We start from the raw sequence: 18,492 nt of genomic DNA on the forward strand, positions 1-18,492 counted from the left end.
GGCAGTTCCTTAAAGAAGATGTGTAAGAAAAGATAAACATTACCCCAAGCAGAAACTCAACTATTTACATGTACACTGTATCCTTCTGCACTCAGCACTGCATTTTTTTTTAGCAAGGTCAACTATTTATCCACCATTCCACACCCCTATAATCAATCAACATACTGATTCGTAAAAACCCTACAATACCCATCAAAAGTGATGAGATGATGAAATGACGACACTTTCCACGCACCAAGTTGTGTTGCCAGCCTAAAGCTGCAGTCTAGGTTAAGTAATTCTTATATAGTTACATTAGTCTAGCTCACCTTATACCTGTGGAATCTCCATCGAAGCTGGAAATCACTACGGTGGGCACTGACACAACAGCCATTGCATTGGCTTCAAACTTCCGGCTTCCTTGCCAATGGTTGCCCTGCTGCTTACTGAACACAGAAAGTCACTTGCCTGGCAAGGGTGCCTGTCAGAAAAAATTTAGCATTTTCCTAGTGAATGCAAAGTAATCGCTGATTGGACGAGGAGGAGATCATGATGTCACCGCACCTCCTCTCCACAGAGAAGGCTTTGCATTCATTGAGAAAATGCAAAATATGTGCTCCGATTGGCTCCCATTATTATTATTATACAGTATTTATATAGCGCCAAAGGGTTTGCTCAGCACTGTACAATAGCAAGGGGGACAGAACATGAGACAAGACAGTAACAATACAATACACAAGGGGTTCGAGGGCCCTGCTCTTTCAAGCTTACAATCTAGGAGGGAGAGGAAAGTGGTACAGGAGGAAATGGTTGTGGGGGATGGAGTGGTGGGAGGAGTGGAGGTCGTCAGTTGTTAGGTGAGGGTGGGGTAGTCTTCCCTGAAGAGGTGGGTTTTCAGGGTGCGCCTGAAGGTGAGGAGGGTAGGTGACAGTCTGATGGATTGGGGTAGGGAGTTCCAGAGGATGGGGGAAGTCCTGGAGAAGTCCTGCAATGCCGAGCAAGTGGCTTCCTGTGTTTACAATGCAGCAAGACAGCCAGGACCCGGAAGCAAATAGAGATCACTTTGGTAGTGGTGCCTACTAAAGGGATTTCCACCTTCCATGGGGATCCCACTGGTATGGTTCAAGCTGGACCAATGTAACTGTGTAAATATTGCCATAGACCAAAAAGAGTGTATATGGACCTGGGATTATTCAATGTGTCTAATGGTACGAACATCCCAAGTATAAATAATATATAGAAGAAAAATGTAAGGGATCTTTAAAGTGGTAGCAAACCAGAGGTGTGGAAATTTTGAAAAAAAACTACTTGTCCAATGATTAAATCGGGGTCCCAATCTATTTATGCCTCATGACAATCTACTTGTCCTGATAAAAAAAAAATAAAAATTTTAACCAAAACCCTATTTAAATCTGAGGTACATGTAAGAATGTCTGGGGCTTTTAAAAATAAAACTAGAAATTCTGAAGGGCCCTCTGCACACTGGTATATACCCTTTCCAGCAGACCATGCAATAAATAGGGATATTTAGTTCACACATATTGCAATACATGCTTAAGCTGGCCAACTGCGTCAAAGTAATCCCTCTATGGCCAGTCCTACTCCGCCCTGCCTACGCAAATGCTACTGTGGACACAATGCTAGCATAGGGAAAAGACAAAGTGGGGGAGAGATACAACCTTGTAGCTCTCTCCCATTGTCTTTTGTGCAGAGGGTTCTTCTGAATTTCTAGTGTTATGTGGTTACACCCCTTTAGCACCGGATGGATAAATGCATGCACTAGCTTTTGGGATTTGAGCACAGGGATCTCGTTTGTTTTAAAAATAAAAATGGACTTTATGGTGACAAACTTTTAATATTTTTAACATTGCACTGCTTATCGCCTACTCACCTCCCTGTGTGTCTCAAGCACCGCACCCGGGGACTAGCAGGGAGGGGAAAGACTTTGCAGAGTGATAAGCACTGATTGGGTGCTCGTCAGGAAAAGCTCTCCTAGACTAGGTTCACATATGTGAGGGTGGTGCCGCTGCGGATCCGCACAAAAATCCGTGCAGCCGAAACCACACACACAGAAGAATGCGGACCCCGCAGGCAGGTGCAATTCATTTTAATGGCACGCCGCCCACACTGGAAATTGCAACCGTCCGTGCGGGCTGTGGTTTTCAAAGAAGTGCAGGGACTTCTTCCCACCATGTCCCAGGGCACGGGAGTCTCATGCCCGTGCAAAACGCGGTCCGCATGACCGCAAACATGTGAACCAGGGCTTAATGTTCAGCAGAAGCGCATCTGCTGAAAGAGCAAATGAAGAGCCGGCCCAAATGAGGGAAAAAAAAAAAAAACACAACTTACCCTTGTACACTGGAGCGCTCAGTACCAGCACCTGCTGAGCAGCCAACCCAAATCACCCTCCGATGTTTGCTGTGTTAAAGGATAATTTTGGGGGTGGAGTCTAAAAAATTTTTTTTTGGGGGGGGGGGGGGGGGGGGGAGTTTTATGTGCTTGGGTGTAAGGGGTTTTTTTTTAACACAATAAAAAAAATGTATTTTTACTTCTCTTTTTTTTTTTCAAATCACTTAGGGGACAAAGCCCCCTGGAGCACTCTCGGAATGTGTGGAAGTAATCAAGCAGCAGTGCAGCCGTCACGAATGCTTCCATCTGAGAAGCCCTGCTGCTTGCCCGCCTGCTAAATGTAAAACAAAAACTACCTGCCCGGCACCTAAAACTACATGTCCTGGGCGTCAGGCAATGCAAATCGTGCATCCCCTGTAAACTGATTCACATTAAAAAAAAATCTCCCTGCAAGTTAAGAGCATAAGATGCTAGTATGGACTGCATACTAGCACATTATGAAATACTTACTTTGAAATGAAGCACTCCAGTGGAGTCCTGTCAGTGCTGCAGAGGCTTCCAGCTTCACCCAGTCTTCCTTCCGCTTGAATGGCTGAGCCGTGATAATGTCACTCCCGCACATGTACATGGGAGTCATGGCCACAGCACAGAGCTGGAAAGGAATGGCATGGGTCTGCTGCTTCTTCAGAGAACATGCACCCGTGACGTCACCGGCTGGAGCAACACTGAATATATCCAAAACGTGAATTATTTAATTCATTTTATTATAAGCTTACCTGTAGGTACAAGTATCCCAGTGGAGTTTACTACTGCTTTTTAAGGCACCGGAAACAGTCAAAGTGCATACAGCAAAATAAAAATAGTCGTTTTTATTTAGCCTAGGTTCACGCTATGAATCGCCTATGATCACACAGGAAGCGCACCGCATTCCTGTGCAGTTCACTTGCGATTCTGTGTAGTGCAATCTGAGCCCATTCATTCTGTATGTGCTCAATTGCACCACATTGCACTAAAGTAGTTGTTTTGTAACATGTAATCCAGTGCATGAAAATGCACTGCGTTTGCAACCTGCATTTGGGTTGTCATTAACATGGCACTGAAACCCACTGCAGACCGCAAGGGCACTGCATTTTCAACATGGTGTGGGAAACGCCCACAGGTCGCAGATTTCCCGCACCGCATTCTAGTGTGAATCGGAGCTTAAATGGTCATAAAATAGTACATGCTCAAGTCCGACATAACAAGGCTCACACATCGTAAAGTGCACACCACAATGCTTATATTCACTAATTTGCCTGCCTATTCAAAATAATTAGAACACTGCCTTCTAAAAATCCATTTATAGCATTATCGCAACATCTGAAGAGAGATGAGCAATCAACTATACGTTTCGTTGATTTCCAACTTCTTTAGGAGTTAATGGTGGATAATTGTGAATAAGCAATAAACATGATAAAAGCCATCTATTACATGTGGATAACAGAATGGGATCAAGGGTAGGCACTGTCCCACAGGAGAACACTACCCAAGCAAGTGATATCAATCATGGCAAAGAGCTTTGCTATGCTTAGGATCACAAACGCCTGTTGGATAACAAAGACTACAGTTTTGCTTTACATTGCTGAGAGACTGAGAGGTTGTAATACATAAGGTTTCACACCCATTCACTTTGTCTGAAATGCTCTTCTGGGCATTTATTTCCAGGAGACTATTCAGAGCTGATTACACTGCTTAAAACATAGATCTTTAGGACAGTGTTCTCCTGTGGTCCTTGGCAGCAGCTCCCTTTGTTCCTGTCTTGTTAATGCTGATCTCCACATAACTGCATATGGGTGGTTTGTATCATATTTATTGTTTACCCTCCATGACCATGTTGCAATTATGCTATAAATGGATCTTCAGAAGACAGTGCTCCAATTATTTAAAATAATAAACAGGCAACATGGGGAATATAAGCATGATGGTGTAGTATTTTACTATGTGTGAGTCTTGTTATATCGGGCTTGAGTAGTTACTATTTTTTATGTTCTAAATACACTACTATTTTATTATACTGTATGACCATTATCTTAAAAGTCCCTTTTTTTCTCCAATATAATTGGAAAAACTGCCATAACTGAACTGCAGCTTTAAAGGATAAGTTCACTTTTTAGTAAAAAATAATAAATGCACATTTTTGTGAAGGTATAAAAAAGTTCATTTATTATTTTTGTCTGCAGATCGCTGGTGCCATGCAGGACTCCAGCAGATCTGTCAGTATATCTGCTTGCCCGTACAAGATGTATGAGCAATCGGGTATACTGACACGAAGAATAAATTAACTATCACAGAGCCGTGTTTTTTTTTTTTTTTTTTTTATTTGACAGCTAGCAAATGGGGAGAAGATCCCTGCTAACTGTCAAAAAGGGGAGCGGGGGCTGGTCTGATCGTAACATTTTACATCCTGAATATGGATGTAACATGTTACGAAAGGTGAACTTATCCTTTAAGTGAAATTGTAATAGCAACCTCTGTAATGTGCCATCACAGGTCTTAACAATGGGACATATCCCTGCAGTGATTCTCTCCAGAGTAAGAAATCTCAATGAAAAGAATAAAGCACTCTATGACCTTCACGCCTCACATCACTAGGTTCTCGAGCATCCCCAGAGCACCTGCATGACTGTTATTTCATGTCTTGTCGTTAAATTTACAGAAAATTAGATGATCTGGCATAGTCTTAAATGTAAATTGGTGTACATTAAACTGATGTAAAACAAGCCTTGTACTATTGATATTTTGTCTTTCAATAAGAAATACAGAACATCATTGTTGATATGTCAACAAAGCAATGACATTACTCATCTCTTTACACAGTACTTATCTGCTACTGGAGTTCACAGTCTAACAGCCCTACACATCCATTGGCGTATGGCAGGTTTAAGTACAAGTCAGCGATTCTACAATCATGTTCTGGCCTATGGGAAGAAACGATGCAAAGATGCAGAGAACATCATACAAAGTCAACATACAGATTTATAAATGGATGAGCTTGATGGATAGTCAGGAAATTGCAGTATCTGGTAATGTTCCCACAAGGTGACTAAAGATCATACAGCCATCTGCTTTGTACGGCATATAGTTTGTGTACACAAACCTGTGCATGTAAAGCAGAGCTCCAGTCTACTGACTAAAAAAATAAAAGCCAGCAGCTACAAAAACTTTAGCTGCTGACTTTTAAAAAAAATAGCCACTCACCTGTCCTGCGATCCAGCGGTGTGCTCACCTCAGCCGGATTCAACTGGCCTCCCTCTGTCCATGGCGCTGACATCTTAACTGTGGGCACCCGGCTGTGGCAGCGTGGGTGCTCGCTATGCATTGTGAATGGTCCCACAGTCTTCTGATAGTTGGGTGGGAGTGAGAATTTCCTCTTCCGATTGCCTAGGCAGTCAGAGCGGAAGTGGGAGCGGGTACCTGTCAAAGTCATGTATGCACTCCCGAATCACCCCCCCCCCCCCACGCTCACCAAAGGTGCCAATTCTTCTTCCCCTTTTGGGTGGAGCCTCGCTTTAAGCTATGGGGATTCCAGAAAAAGATATACAGCAAAGTTTGGGAAATGTTAATGGAGGGCTATCTTGGTAAAGCTTTAGTGTAAACCTTCTTCAAAGGCACTTAAGGAACCCGGAAAACTGCAGTGTTCCAATGTGCAATATTTGATGTTTACCGGTCACAAAGAAGACCATCCTGCACGTCCCCACACCACTGCATTGGTCACTGAGGCTAGGCCTGTCTAACATAACCAGGACCGAATCTTGAAGCATTATGAATGTACATAAAGAACTGCAAATGTTTTGTTTTAGGAAAAAGTACTGACAGTGCTGATAGAGCTTTTCTTGTTTCCATTTTAAGTGGACTCTATTTCCCCTTTTATGTTTTAATCTGTTGCCTAGAATGCTTTTAAAAGGATAAGTTCCCTTTTTAACAAAAAATATAAAAGTATATTGTATGTTAGTGCAAATAGAAAAAGTATTACGGACAGTACTCAATTGTTTCTGTAACAAAATAAATGCAAATTTTTTGCAGGTTAAAAAAAAATATATATATTTTATTATTTTTTGCTTGTTGAGCCTCCAAAGCATTTCACCAGTGATCAGCAGATCGCTGGTGCCATGCAGGTCTCCCCTTGACCCGTTAGTAGATCTACTTGCACGTACATCCTGTATGAGCAAGCAGATACTACTGATAGGAAGGCTCAATTACTACCACTGCGCTGTAGTAATTCATTGAGAACTACAAGCTGACAGCTGCACAGCCTGCCGAGACTTGTAGTTTTCCCATTCACAGAATACTGTGGGCAAAAACGGATAGACTCGATGGACCTCTCAGACTTTTTCTGCCGTCACTTTTCTATGTTTCTATTATGAGAGCACCACAAAGTGGGGCAGCACAGTGGCTAAATGGTTAGCACTGCCGCCTGGCCGTACTGGGGTCATTGCTTGGAATCCGAACCATGACACCACCTGCCTGGAGTTTGTATGTTCTCCCTGTGCCTGCATTGGTTTCCTCAGGGTACTCCAGTTTCCTGCCACACTCCAAAGACATGCTGGTAGGTTAATTGGATCCGGTCTAAATTGGCCCTAATATGTGTATGTATGAATGTGAGTTAGGGACCTTAGAATGTACACCCTTTGAGGGTTAGGGACTGATGTGAATGTACAATACAGTGAGGAACAGAAGTATTTGAACACCCTGCAATTTTGCAAGTTCTCCCACTTGGAAATCATGGAGGGGTCTGAAATTCACATTGTAGGTGTATTCCCACTCTGAGAGACAGAATTAAAAAAAAAAAATTCAGGAAATCACATTGTATGATTTTTAAAGAATTTGTCTTGCACTGCTGAACATAAGTATTTGGACACCTAAGAAACAGCAAGAATTCTGGCTCTCAAAGACCTGTTACTGTGCCTTTAAAAAGTCCACCTCTACTCCACTTGTTAATCTAACTTAGTAGCACCTGTCTGAGCTCTTTAAAGACACCTGTCCACCCCACAGTCAGTCAGACTCCAACTACTACCATGGGCAAGACCAAAGAGCTGTCAAAAGACACCAGATACAAAATTGTGGACCTCCACAAGGCTGGAAAGGGCTACGGGGCAATTGCCAAGCAGCTTGGTAAAAATAGATCAACTGTTGGAGCAATTGTTAGAAAATGGAAGAGGCTAAAGACGACTGTCAGTCTCCCTCGGACTGGGGCTCCATGCAAGATCTCACCTCGTGGGGTATCACTGATAAGAAAGGTGAGGAATCAGTCCAGAACTACAAGGGAGGAGCTGGTCAATGATATGAAGAGAGCTGGGACCACAGTTTCAAAGGTCATTGTCGGTAGAACACTACGCCGTCATGGTTTCAAATCATGCATTGCACGGAAGGTTCCCCTGCTCAAGTCATCACATGTCCAGGCCCGTATGAAGTTTGCCAATGACCATCTGGATGATCCAGAAGTCATGTGGTCAGATGAGACCAAAGTAGAACTTTTTGGTCTAAACTTCACTTGTCGTGTTTGGAGGAAAAAGAAGGATGAGTTGCATCCCAAGAACACCATCCCTACTGTGAAGCATGGGAGTGGTAACATCATGCTTTGGGGGTGCTTTTCTGCGAAGGGGACAGGACGACTGCACTGTATTAAGGAGAGAATACATGGGGCCATTTATTGTGAGATTTTGAGCAACAACCTCCTTCCCTCAGTCAGAGCATTGAAGATGGGTCGTGGCTGGGTCTTCCAACATGACAACGACCCGAAGCACACAGCCAGGATAACCCAGGAGTGGCTCCATAAGAAGCATATCAAGGTTCTGGAGTGGCCTAGCCAGTCTCCAAACCTAAATCCAATAGAACGTCTTTGGAGGGAGCTGAAACTCCGTGTTGCTCAGCGACAGTCCCGAAACCTGACAGATGTAGAGGAGATCTGTGTGGAGGAGTGGGCCAAAATCCCTGTTGCAGTGTGTGCAAACCTGGTCAAGAACTACAGGAAACGTTTGACCTCTGTAATTGCAAACAAAGGCTTCTGTACCAAATATTAACACTGATTTTCTCAGGTGTTCAAATACTTATGTTCAGCAGTGCAAGACAAATAAATTCTTTAAAAATCATACAATGTGATTTCCTGAATTTTTTTTTTTAATTCTGTCTCGAGTGGGAATGCACCTACAATGTGAATTTCAGACCCCTCCATGATTTCTAAGTGGGAGAACTTGCGTAAATTGACGGCGCTATACAAGTACCTGAAATAAATAAAGTCCAAAAGGAAGGACTGCCCACCACCACTTAGTCTAGATTCACACCTATACAGGTTGCGTTTGAGGCGTTTCTGCATTGCGTTTTTGATGCATTTTGCGTTTTTTCTTTTTTTTTGTTGCTGGGCAGATTTAAAATGCAAAACGCATCAAAAATGTATCAAAAACGCAATACATACTTTTCTGCAGCATTCCCATTGAAGGCTACAGAACCAAAAATGCAACGTTTTGAGTTAAAAAAAGTCCCTGACCCATTCCAAAAAACGCACCGGGGGAAAACATGTGAACCTGTCCCATAGGAAATCATGTTAAATGGACTGTAATGCGTTTCCGCAAAATGCAGCAGAAAACATGCATTGGATTTGAACCTAGGGTATTGTTGGTAGATTTAAAGAATAAGTTCACCTTTGTAAAAAATAAATAAATATATATAAATGCACACTTTTTGCATGTTAAAAAAAATGTGCATTTATTTTAATATTTATTAGCAGCCTGCAAAGCATTGCGCCCACAATCAGCAGATTGGGGGTGTAATGCAGGACTCCTGCAGACTGTCAGTGTAAGCTGTCTGCTCGTACCTCGGACGGGCAGGCAGTTACACAATAACAGGAAAAAGTAATGGGCTCAGCAGTGCCTGGTAGTTCATTGCACAGTAAAGGCTGTCGGTACTTGTAGTTCTCCCATTCACAGAACTCTGTAAATGAATGACACAGCTGGGTGAGCAGAGCCCTGCATGTTCACTTTTTATTAAAATTGTAACAGCGGGTACGGGAAAGAGATCTTTGGCTCGTTGTCACTAGAGGCGAAGGGTTTGAAGAGGCTGCAGCAGTGGGAACATGTTACATATTCCACCCTAAAAACAGGTGGAACATGTTCCCACTGCTGCAGCCTCTTCAAACCCTTCGCCTCTAGTGACAACGAGCCAAAGATCTCTTCCCCGTACCCGCTGTTACAATTTTAATAAAAAGTGAACATGCAGGGCTCTGCTCACCCAGCTGTGAACTTATCCTTTAAAACTGCTCACCCCAAAGGTAAACTTATCCTTTAAAACTGGTCATATACTCTACATTGTGATTGTACAACCTCTGTACAATCTACTTTAGCTTTACCAAAATACATAATATGAAGACAAAGCTACAAGATCATTTTATTAGTATTAAATAAGGAGAGATTTTACAATCAGACTGTATAGTGTATGGTCAGCCTTGAGCTCACCACACACATTACAAACTGATTGGCAGTGCCAATGCCTGCTTCTCATTGGATAAAAATTGATTGACAAATTAGGTAGGTCCTCATATTACAGTTTGGGTAAATCTAAAGTTGATTCTATAAAGCTTGCACTGTCAGATTGTAATGTGCTTGATGACTGTTACAGAATATGCAAACCCAACATTTCATACTCCTGATACCGTATGTGCCTGCTGTACCATGTACTTGGATGAAAAAGTATCCTATTCTTTTTGTATTATTTCCTTTGTGAGAAATGATTGGTGTTCTTGCCAGTCTCTCTGCTTTCCTATTAAAAACTGGCCACACTAGGCATGAGAGCACAACGTGGTCAGTTCTCTAGCTATGGTGGGAACTCAGCCTGTTCTCCGCCAATGATCAGACTTGGCCTTGACCCCCCCCCACCTTCCCACACTCAGACAGAGCCATTCACTGGGAAGATCAGTGTACTGCTGTTTCTCCTTTTTTTTTTTTATATCGATACACAAATGTTTTGCCATCCATTTCTAGTGTATACTAAAGACTGAGAGACCATTTAAAGGCTCAGGAACCCTTTGCAGGTGTTATGGCTTAATTAGCTGATTAGAGTGGGACACTTTGAGCCTAGAATATTGCACCTTTTCACAATATTCTCATTTTCTGAGATTGTGGATTTGGGGTTTTCATGAGCTGTAAGCCATAATCATTACAATTATGACAAATCACGGCTTGAACTATCTTGCTTTGCATGTAATGAGTCTCATATATTAGTTTCACCTTTTAAGTTGCATTACTGAAATAAATGAACTTTTGCATGATATTCTAATTTTTGGAGTTTCGCCTGTATATACATATCTGCAGAGGTTTTCAGTGAAGATTTACTCATTTCTAACAGTACACATTTGTAACATCTAGAAGACCCAACAATATCTCTGCACATATACATTTACTATAAAATATCTTTTAATTGTACTACATGTAATAGTATTTAGCTTTTAGCCCCTCAGGTTTTGTATTACAGCACAACTGTGGACTTTATAAGTCACCGGAGGAGAATTGGATTTTTTCTGAGATCCAGCACATGGCATCATATATGGGATGTTTTAGTCATGTGCTTTAGATGCTGGGTGGGGGGAGGTGGTCTGTGAGGTCAGAAAAAGCTGACTATTGTTTTCCAATGAAGAATGTCTGACTTGTTTGATAATTCCTGCATCCCACTAAATGGCTCACATCAGCAAATGCTTTGTAGTCTTGCGAAAGTTCAGCTTATGAAGAAATTCTTTAGCAATGTAACTTGTCAGTAATACAAACAGTAATGATGGTGACAAAAACAAGAGGGAAAAATTGGATTGGCTTCAGACAGTTCCTAGTTGTCACTTTAAACAATGGAATTACTCATGTCATATCCCTGTCAGTAATTAAATCTACCCAAAACAGAGAGTGGCATATTTACTTAATTCAAGGACCAGTTCACCCAAATCAGCTACAAAAGTCATGTTTTATGGAAATGTCACCCTGTTGCTTCCAATAACTCTCAAGGGCAACAGTGCAAGATTTCCTGTAAAAACATTTTTTTGCACTATCTCAGATGGGAGTTTGCAACCACTTTTGGGATGTCCCTTTTTCCTCTGGAATTATTTAGAAAACAGAATGAAAGAAGTATGGCCAAAGCTTTTTCGGCTATACATCTCCTATGGATCACAGAAGTGCCATTCGTTCTGCACTCCTGTGATCCATTTTCAGACAACGGGAGGCTAAAGCCCATTATCAGTTAATGTTACTCAGCTGGTCCAGGCTCGGGAAAAATCCCATATTTACATTTGAGAACCACCCAGTTGCCAGGACCAGCACTGGTCAGCCACTCCGCAGCGCTGCTAGGAGGCTGAGCCACCCCCTCCACAGACCAGTGCTGCAATGAGCCCTGGAGGGGCGGAACAGAGAGCTGATGACTGACAGTCAGGGCTCTGTGTTCAGAGCAGAGGGGAGAACTGACCCATCAATGGTCTTTGATCGCTCAGTTCTCAATGCAGAGGTGGCGGGGAACAGATGCACATTGGATCGATGCTGCATCCACCTAAGCGAGTATATATTGGGGTTTTTTTTGCAAATGCTATACTTCTCTTTGACCAGACCTGGCTAATCAAAGCACAACTATGGAAATTACACTGCACTTCAAGGGTTAAATACTTGTTAAAGCTGCCCATAGATGGATTCAAATACAGCCGGTTTAGCTGGGATCAGCCAAAATTTGATCTATGTGTGGCAGCTCCCGCTCAACAGAAGTTGATCTAATGATTGGCTTCCAGAGAACAAGCTAGTTCTCGATCAATGACTGCAGCCACTGATCAGTGTATTCTGCCACTGCTACTGTCAGAATACAATAGGGAGGATTTACTAAAACTAGAGCCCTCAGAATCTGGTGCAGCTGTGCACAGTAGCCAATCAGCTTCTAACTTCAGGTTGGTCATTTAAAGCTTTGATATTAAAACCTGGAAGCTGAATGTTTTCTATGCACAGCTCCACCTCCATTTTTAGTAAATCACCCCCACTGTCTAAGCAGGGAGGATTCCTCTACTGACCGCGAATGTGTGGATGGAGGAATCTGTTCCTTTTTCGTTCATCCTGCTGACTGTGCTATTTAAAAATGCAGATAAAAACTTATATGGAATCACGTGCGTTTACCTGTGCTTTTATGCACATTTTATAAACTCATATTGCACTTAGATGCTTTTATTTCTGCAAGCTATTTCCTGTGTCATCATTTCCTTTTCACAAAAAAAATTCAATACAATCATTATTAGTGGACACAACTTACACAATTCCTGCTAAATCTAAACGATATAAACAGTACGGAGGTAAAAAACAAAGCTCTGTGTGTGAATGAGGTCTTGGGGCTCATTCACATGGGTACTGTGGCCTGTACAACATGAACCAATTTATTTTAATGTAGCAGGAGCTGTGTGGAGGAATCCTATGTTATGCTGTGGGGATGCAGCAACTATATGAACACTGAATCCAAAGAACAGAGATATACAGCTCAAGTAAACAATCCAGATCAATCCACAACAGGTGCAGGCTCTGGCTCGCCACCACACACCATGCAACAGGATTAGGGGTCAGCCGCACACCGGAGGATAGATGAATATAGCGTGTATTTATTGATCCATAGGACACACAAAACACCAGGACATGAATACAGGACCTGTTAACGCGTTTCACACGATCTTGTACTTAATCATAATAATCATTAATCATAATGATTAAGCATGAGATCGTGTGAAATGCATTAACAGGTCCTGTATGCATGTCCTGGTGGTTTGTGTGTCCTATGGATCAATAAATACACACTACATTCATCTATCCTCCGGTGTACGGCTGACCCTTCTTCCTATTATATGAACACTGATGCAGGTCCTAATTTAACAGATGTGTGGATGCACGTGTACAGCCCCAAACACTGTGCATTCGGGGGCCACACACACCTGTCAGATTAGGACCTGCAGCTGTGTTCATACAGCTGCTGCGTCCCTATAGAGCAACAGGCGACTCCAGACACACAAACTGCTCACTTCACATTTTTTTTTTTTTTTACAAATATTTTTTTTTGCACATTTGTCATTTATTTTATATAAATATTTTCTTTTTACTTTTTTTTCACAATGCTTTAGGTGTGTGGGCAGAGATTGCATTTATTATTTTTTCTCTTTTTCAATGGTTTTTTACAGTTTAGTTTCTTTTTTTTTTTTTTTTTTTTTTACACATTTTAATTTATTTTCTTAAACTGTTACATTATTATTTTTTTTAGTTGTTTTTTGTGAAGGGGGGGGGGCAGAGAAAGGGACTCAGAACACATTCCCCAGTCCCTTTATAAATGAAGCTCCTGTTCGTTTATAAATGGAAGCATAGTAAACAGATTAGTATGCTTCACTTATGAATGAACAGAGTGAGCGACCAGTACGCATCACTCTACATGTTCATGCAGACAAGGAAGGGGGCAGTAAATTACATATTTATCAACCCCTTCCCCGTTCTCTGTCCCAACACCCCCCCCTGCAGCAGGCAGGGGGAGAGGGGAGGAAGCAAACTGGCAGCACTGCAGGGGGGACCAGGGGAGTGCACAGCAAGCCTAGGCAGCAGGAGGAATTGACAGTCAGGGGTGATCGGTGCAATGGAAGGGGGGGATGGGGCAATTACAAAAAAGAGAGCCATACGTAGAGAATGGTCCTCCCGCTACACCGATGACCCCACTATCAGATTCTCCCAGCTGCGGGTGTTTTCGCACAGTTCACCTTGGGAGCGGTGCAGAAAAATGCAGCAATATTGCATGATTTCCACACACCGCTGCAATGTAGGTGACAGCTACAGGGAAGATTGAACAGAGCACAAACAAAAACATTCTTTTCTGTGTGCCCTTGCAGAGAGCTAAGTTTTTCTTATTCACCACCTTTAAAAAGCCCTCTGAAGAGTGATTCTCTGAAGATTACCCTTCAGATAGCATCACATTCATAAATGAACCTTTAGGGCTCATACACATCAGAAGCATTGGCACTTTTGAAGGGAATATTTTGTACGGCTGTAGTAGAAATAGGAAAAGGGAAAAGAAAGGTTGGAAGGAAAGAAAGCATAGTAAGAAAAGGAAGAGTTGGAAGTAAGGATTGAGGAGAAAGGTTATAGGTATGGACTGGATTGTTTGTAAGAGATGGGAAGAGGTATATGGACCGGGGTAAGTTGTAAGGGGGGGTTGGGTGATGTAGCCAGAAACGGGGAGGTGGGAATGGGAAATTTAGGCGAAAAGTTTGCATTCTGAATATAAATGACATTTTGTTGTGTTTTTGTCATGAAACATTTTATAAAAGACATAATTAAAAAAAAAAAAGCAGCTTTGATACTTTCTAACACGTGCCTCCTTGGGTGCCCCCATAGCAAGCTGCTTGGAGGGACCAGGAGAGCCGGCAGGGAACCTGCAAAAGAGGAGGATCGGGGCTACTCTGTGTAAAACCACTGCACAGAGCAGGTAAGTATAGACATGTTTATTACTGAAAAAGAAGATGTTAAGCCTTTAGTATCACTTTAAATTGCAACTGTTACCTGTGTTCAGTGCAGACATGGCAGCGTGAGAAGACCTTATGGGCACATTCACATCTCTGATGAGCAATCCAAGTTTGGATCTCTCTTCAGAGAGCATTTGACAGACAGTGAAGAGGAGTTGCATCACCTCTTCACTGCCTGCTGTAAGCCCCCTTGAACCCCACACTAGCGCACAGCATGCTGTTGTGGAGTGCTTGCAAAGCAGCCACACTTCAACAGGTCGCACTTGGCGGGTGCTATGCCCACTGAAAGTGACAGGGGGTAGATTTCCTGGTGTAGCAGCAAAGCATCATGGTCACAGCACTGGCCACTGCAGCTAATGGGATGGTTGGTAAAAATGTGAGTAAAATGCAAGGTTTTACCACCCCTCAACAGTTAGTGTGAATGAGCCCTATAAGCAGGGGCGGACTGACCATTTGGAAACTCGGGCACTGCCAGAGGGCCCAGGGTCAGTAGGGGGCCCCATGAGATGCCCCTGGTACCTTTTTCATAGGCTTTTTTGAGTTTGGGCAAGGACACAGGGGCCCCATGATCCCCTATTGCCGGGGGCCCCATGAGTTGTCAGTCCGCCCCTGCCTATAAGTGACCTCAAATGCAGACTGAATATAAAATCATGCTGCATTGGCTTGTCACAGGCCTAACATGTACTCCCCCACCACCTGCATCTTCCCCGTCTGGTTGTCATGGGTCACAGCACTCTGATCACGTGACATCTCTACAATCCTAGCACGCACACTCTGTCCTTGTCCTTCATTTACACAGATCAGTCTGCACACCTTCTATAGAGCCTCCAGAAGACAGCATACATCACAGACCAATACTGCAGCAGCTGTGCATGGCAACCAATCAGCTTCCAGCTTTCATTTACAACGCCTCACTGAGCAAGCTTATGCGAGAAGCTGATTGGTCGCCATGTTCCTCTAATTCCTCCCCAGTATAGAGAAGTGAGCACACAGGGCGATCCCGGACCTTGCAGCTCCCATATGATCGCCATCAGTCCCGCACACAGGGACTTCCCTGCCTGTCATGGACTGAGCCCAGCCCTGCAGCTGCCATAGGAAGGACCCTCACAGCCCCCGTCAGCACCGTCCCCTACGCCACTCACAGCCCCGGTGAAGATGTCCTCCCCCTCGGTGTCGCTGTCAGTGCCCGCAGCCTCCTCATCCTCATCTAGTTCCGGGGGATCCCGCTGCGAGGCTCCACTTTCATCCGCCATCACTCGAGCAGCCGGAAGCGGGAAGATTACACAGGAACTCCGGAGAGTAGCGGGCAGGGGGCGGAGCCGGGCTGACGTCACCGACAGGAAAAATACAAAACAAATGGCCGACAGTGGCCCCGTGCGGTCAGTATGGGGTATAGCGTGTAGACGGGATTCCAAAGTCAGAACTGCCTGCCTGTGCGACCTCCGCCCAACTTCCAGTCTTCACGTGTCATTCCCTGTTCAGAGTCACATGAGAAATACATATGTCATAATAACTACATAATATAAGAAATATGTCACATTGACAACCATTATCACTTCTAACCACTTTGCCTGCCAGGCAATCGTTTCATTTTTAGAGGGTTAGTAAACCCACAATCGGGCGGACTGACCATTTGAAAACGCGGGCGCTGCCCGAGGGCCCGGGGTCAGTAGGGGGCCCCATGAGATGCCCCTGGTACCTTTTTCATAGGCTTTTTTAGTTTGGGCAAGGACACAGGGGCCCCATGATCCCCTATTGCCCGGGGGCCCCATGAGTTGTCAATTCGCCCCTGCCCACAACAGTAAAATCAGTCTGTATATGCAGTAAAGCATGCTTGTTATACTCACTGTGGAGCCTAAGGGGTTAATCCTCTGCATTGTGTAAAAAGGCTGTTTGATCCTGTCTCCTCTGATCCTCAACTTCTACTGTCCTCACTCCATTTGCTGATAGAACAGAGCCTTGGGGCAAGCTGCACATGCTCAGTTTGGTGTGTATTGATAGTTTTTTTTTTTCTTGGGAGAGGGCATGTGATCAGCACAGGACCAATCAGCACTGTCCAGGTCACACAAGCTCAGGGGTCCTGCAGCCTCATAGGACAATCAGGGGAAAATGAAAACTTCCCCTACAAGATCTAACCAGTGCTCTGCTGGGCACTGAGAGAAGTCACAAAACTGCTATATAGTGATGAAGAGAAAAGCTATTTAGCAGTTTATATTTACTAAAATAATTGCATTTCCATGTTCTGTGTACTGTGGGAGACCAGATATAGTGAATGCAGGGTCCTGGGTTTACACACACACACGTATACATTTTCTGAAAGCAGAGACCCTGGAGATTAAAATGGTGCTAGCTGAAATGTTTTATCTTGCGCAATTTTTTTTAAAGTTTATTACTAATATTTATTAAAGGCTCATTTTTTTTGTTTTTGTTAGCGTGGCAAGGGGGTTAGCTCCTTTGTCAAAGGTGAGTGTAAAATTCCTATCCCAGCACTTGTGGTTTACAACTTTCAATGCTGTTGACTCCTGCTCTCTCAGTGCTGCTTCTCTAAACTTCTGGTCTTCACACCTAATTCAGAGGCAATATATCCCTCATACTGTAGAGATTTCCTCTGACTTACTGTTGTGTCTCCAGGAAATGATGAGAAATCACCCTAAGGGGACATGGACAGCAAAAAAGATAAACTGACAAGGGTTAACCCTTCCCTACCATATCTAGTATCCAAAACATATAAAACGTTTGGCTTTGCATGCACTTTCAAACCCAACTCCATGAAATTTTAAAATTATCCCTTGGAATTTGGCTGTGCCCCCTGCAAAGGTTAAGTGCTAATTTAGTCTTGGGGAGAAGCACTTTCACTTACCCAATCCTCCACTCCTCCGGTAGATGGTATTTCCCCAGACTCTGGTGGTTGATGGTCCTTTTGCATCATCACATCCAATGCAGGGCTATCTACCCTGCATTGGTCTTCTTGATGTCAGGACCGTAGACTGCAGGAACATAGGGGAGAAGACACCATGTGACCTGGTCGCAATGCAGAGGATTGTGTAAGTAGATCTTCTTTTTTATGTCTCCTAGACCTAAACAAGCAATTAACCTTTGCAGTGCAAGAATAACTTCACTGGCTGGGATTATTTTTTAATCTTCTGGAGTTGGGCTTGAACATTTGATCAATTAATGACATAAATGTGGGTACAATATGTGAGATATTCACAAATTGTTATTTCAAACAAGAAAATAAGGTTGTAGGCGTGTTAGTAAAGCTTATAACAGGTACACCTTAAATCTACGTAGGACAAACCTGGGCTGCCTGCTGTTGATGCTTCTTATGAATTGTCCAAGGCACCAGCTGATTAGCTGTATGTGAACCCTCCAGTGTCCTTCCTCCCATTAGCTGCTGGGTTAGTAAGGCAAAGTGTAGACAATGGACACCCCATGTAAGCCCAATAATGTATTTACTTCCTTAGCTTGAACTGGACATTGACACTTTTCCTTCATTATAATTTTATCCCCTGATTAATAGATATGCAGTCATTGTCATGTAAATGGCAGGGAGAATAGGGTAAAGTGCTCCACCACCAGATGTTTTGAATTCTTTGTAGTTAAAGCAGAGCTTTTTACCAAAATGCAAGGCA

The 18,492-nt window shown here is 43.2% G+C and overlaps 1 protein-coding gene across 2 annotated transcripts in view; it reads right to left on the minus strand.

The window, feature by feature from the left end:
* SNX1 (sorting nexin 1) overlaps positions 1 to 16,161 on the minus strand; it is a 60,404-nt gene extending 44,243 nt beyond the window's left edge. Inside the window, exon 1 of one of the 2 annotated variants that reach the window (XM_089663965.1) lies at positions 15,994 to 16,161. In XM_089663965.1, coding sequence (XP_089520091.1) covers positions 15,994 to 16,113 — 120 coding nt within the window. In that variant the 5' untranslated portion in view covers positions 16,114 to 16,161. The remainder of the gene's footprint in view (positions 1 to 15,993) is intronic. The other variant, XM_089663966.1, reaches the window with a different exon arrangement.
* Between the last annotated feature and the right edge of the window lie 2,331 nt (positions 16,162 to 18,492).

This window comes from Staurois parvus, unplaced genomic scaffold (assembly GCF_062004578.1).
Source record: "Staurois parvus isolate SC_StPar_1 unplaced genomic scaffold, SC_StPar_1.0 ptg001805l, whole genome shotgun sequence".
In the NCBI taxonomy this organism is placed as follows: Eukaryota; Metazoa; Chordata; class Amphibia; order Anura; family Ranidae; genus Staurois; species Staurois parvus.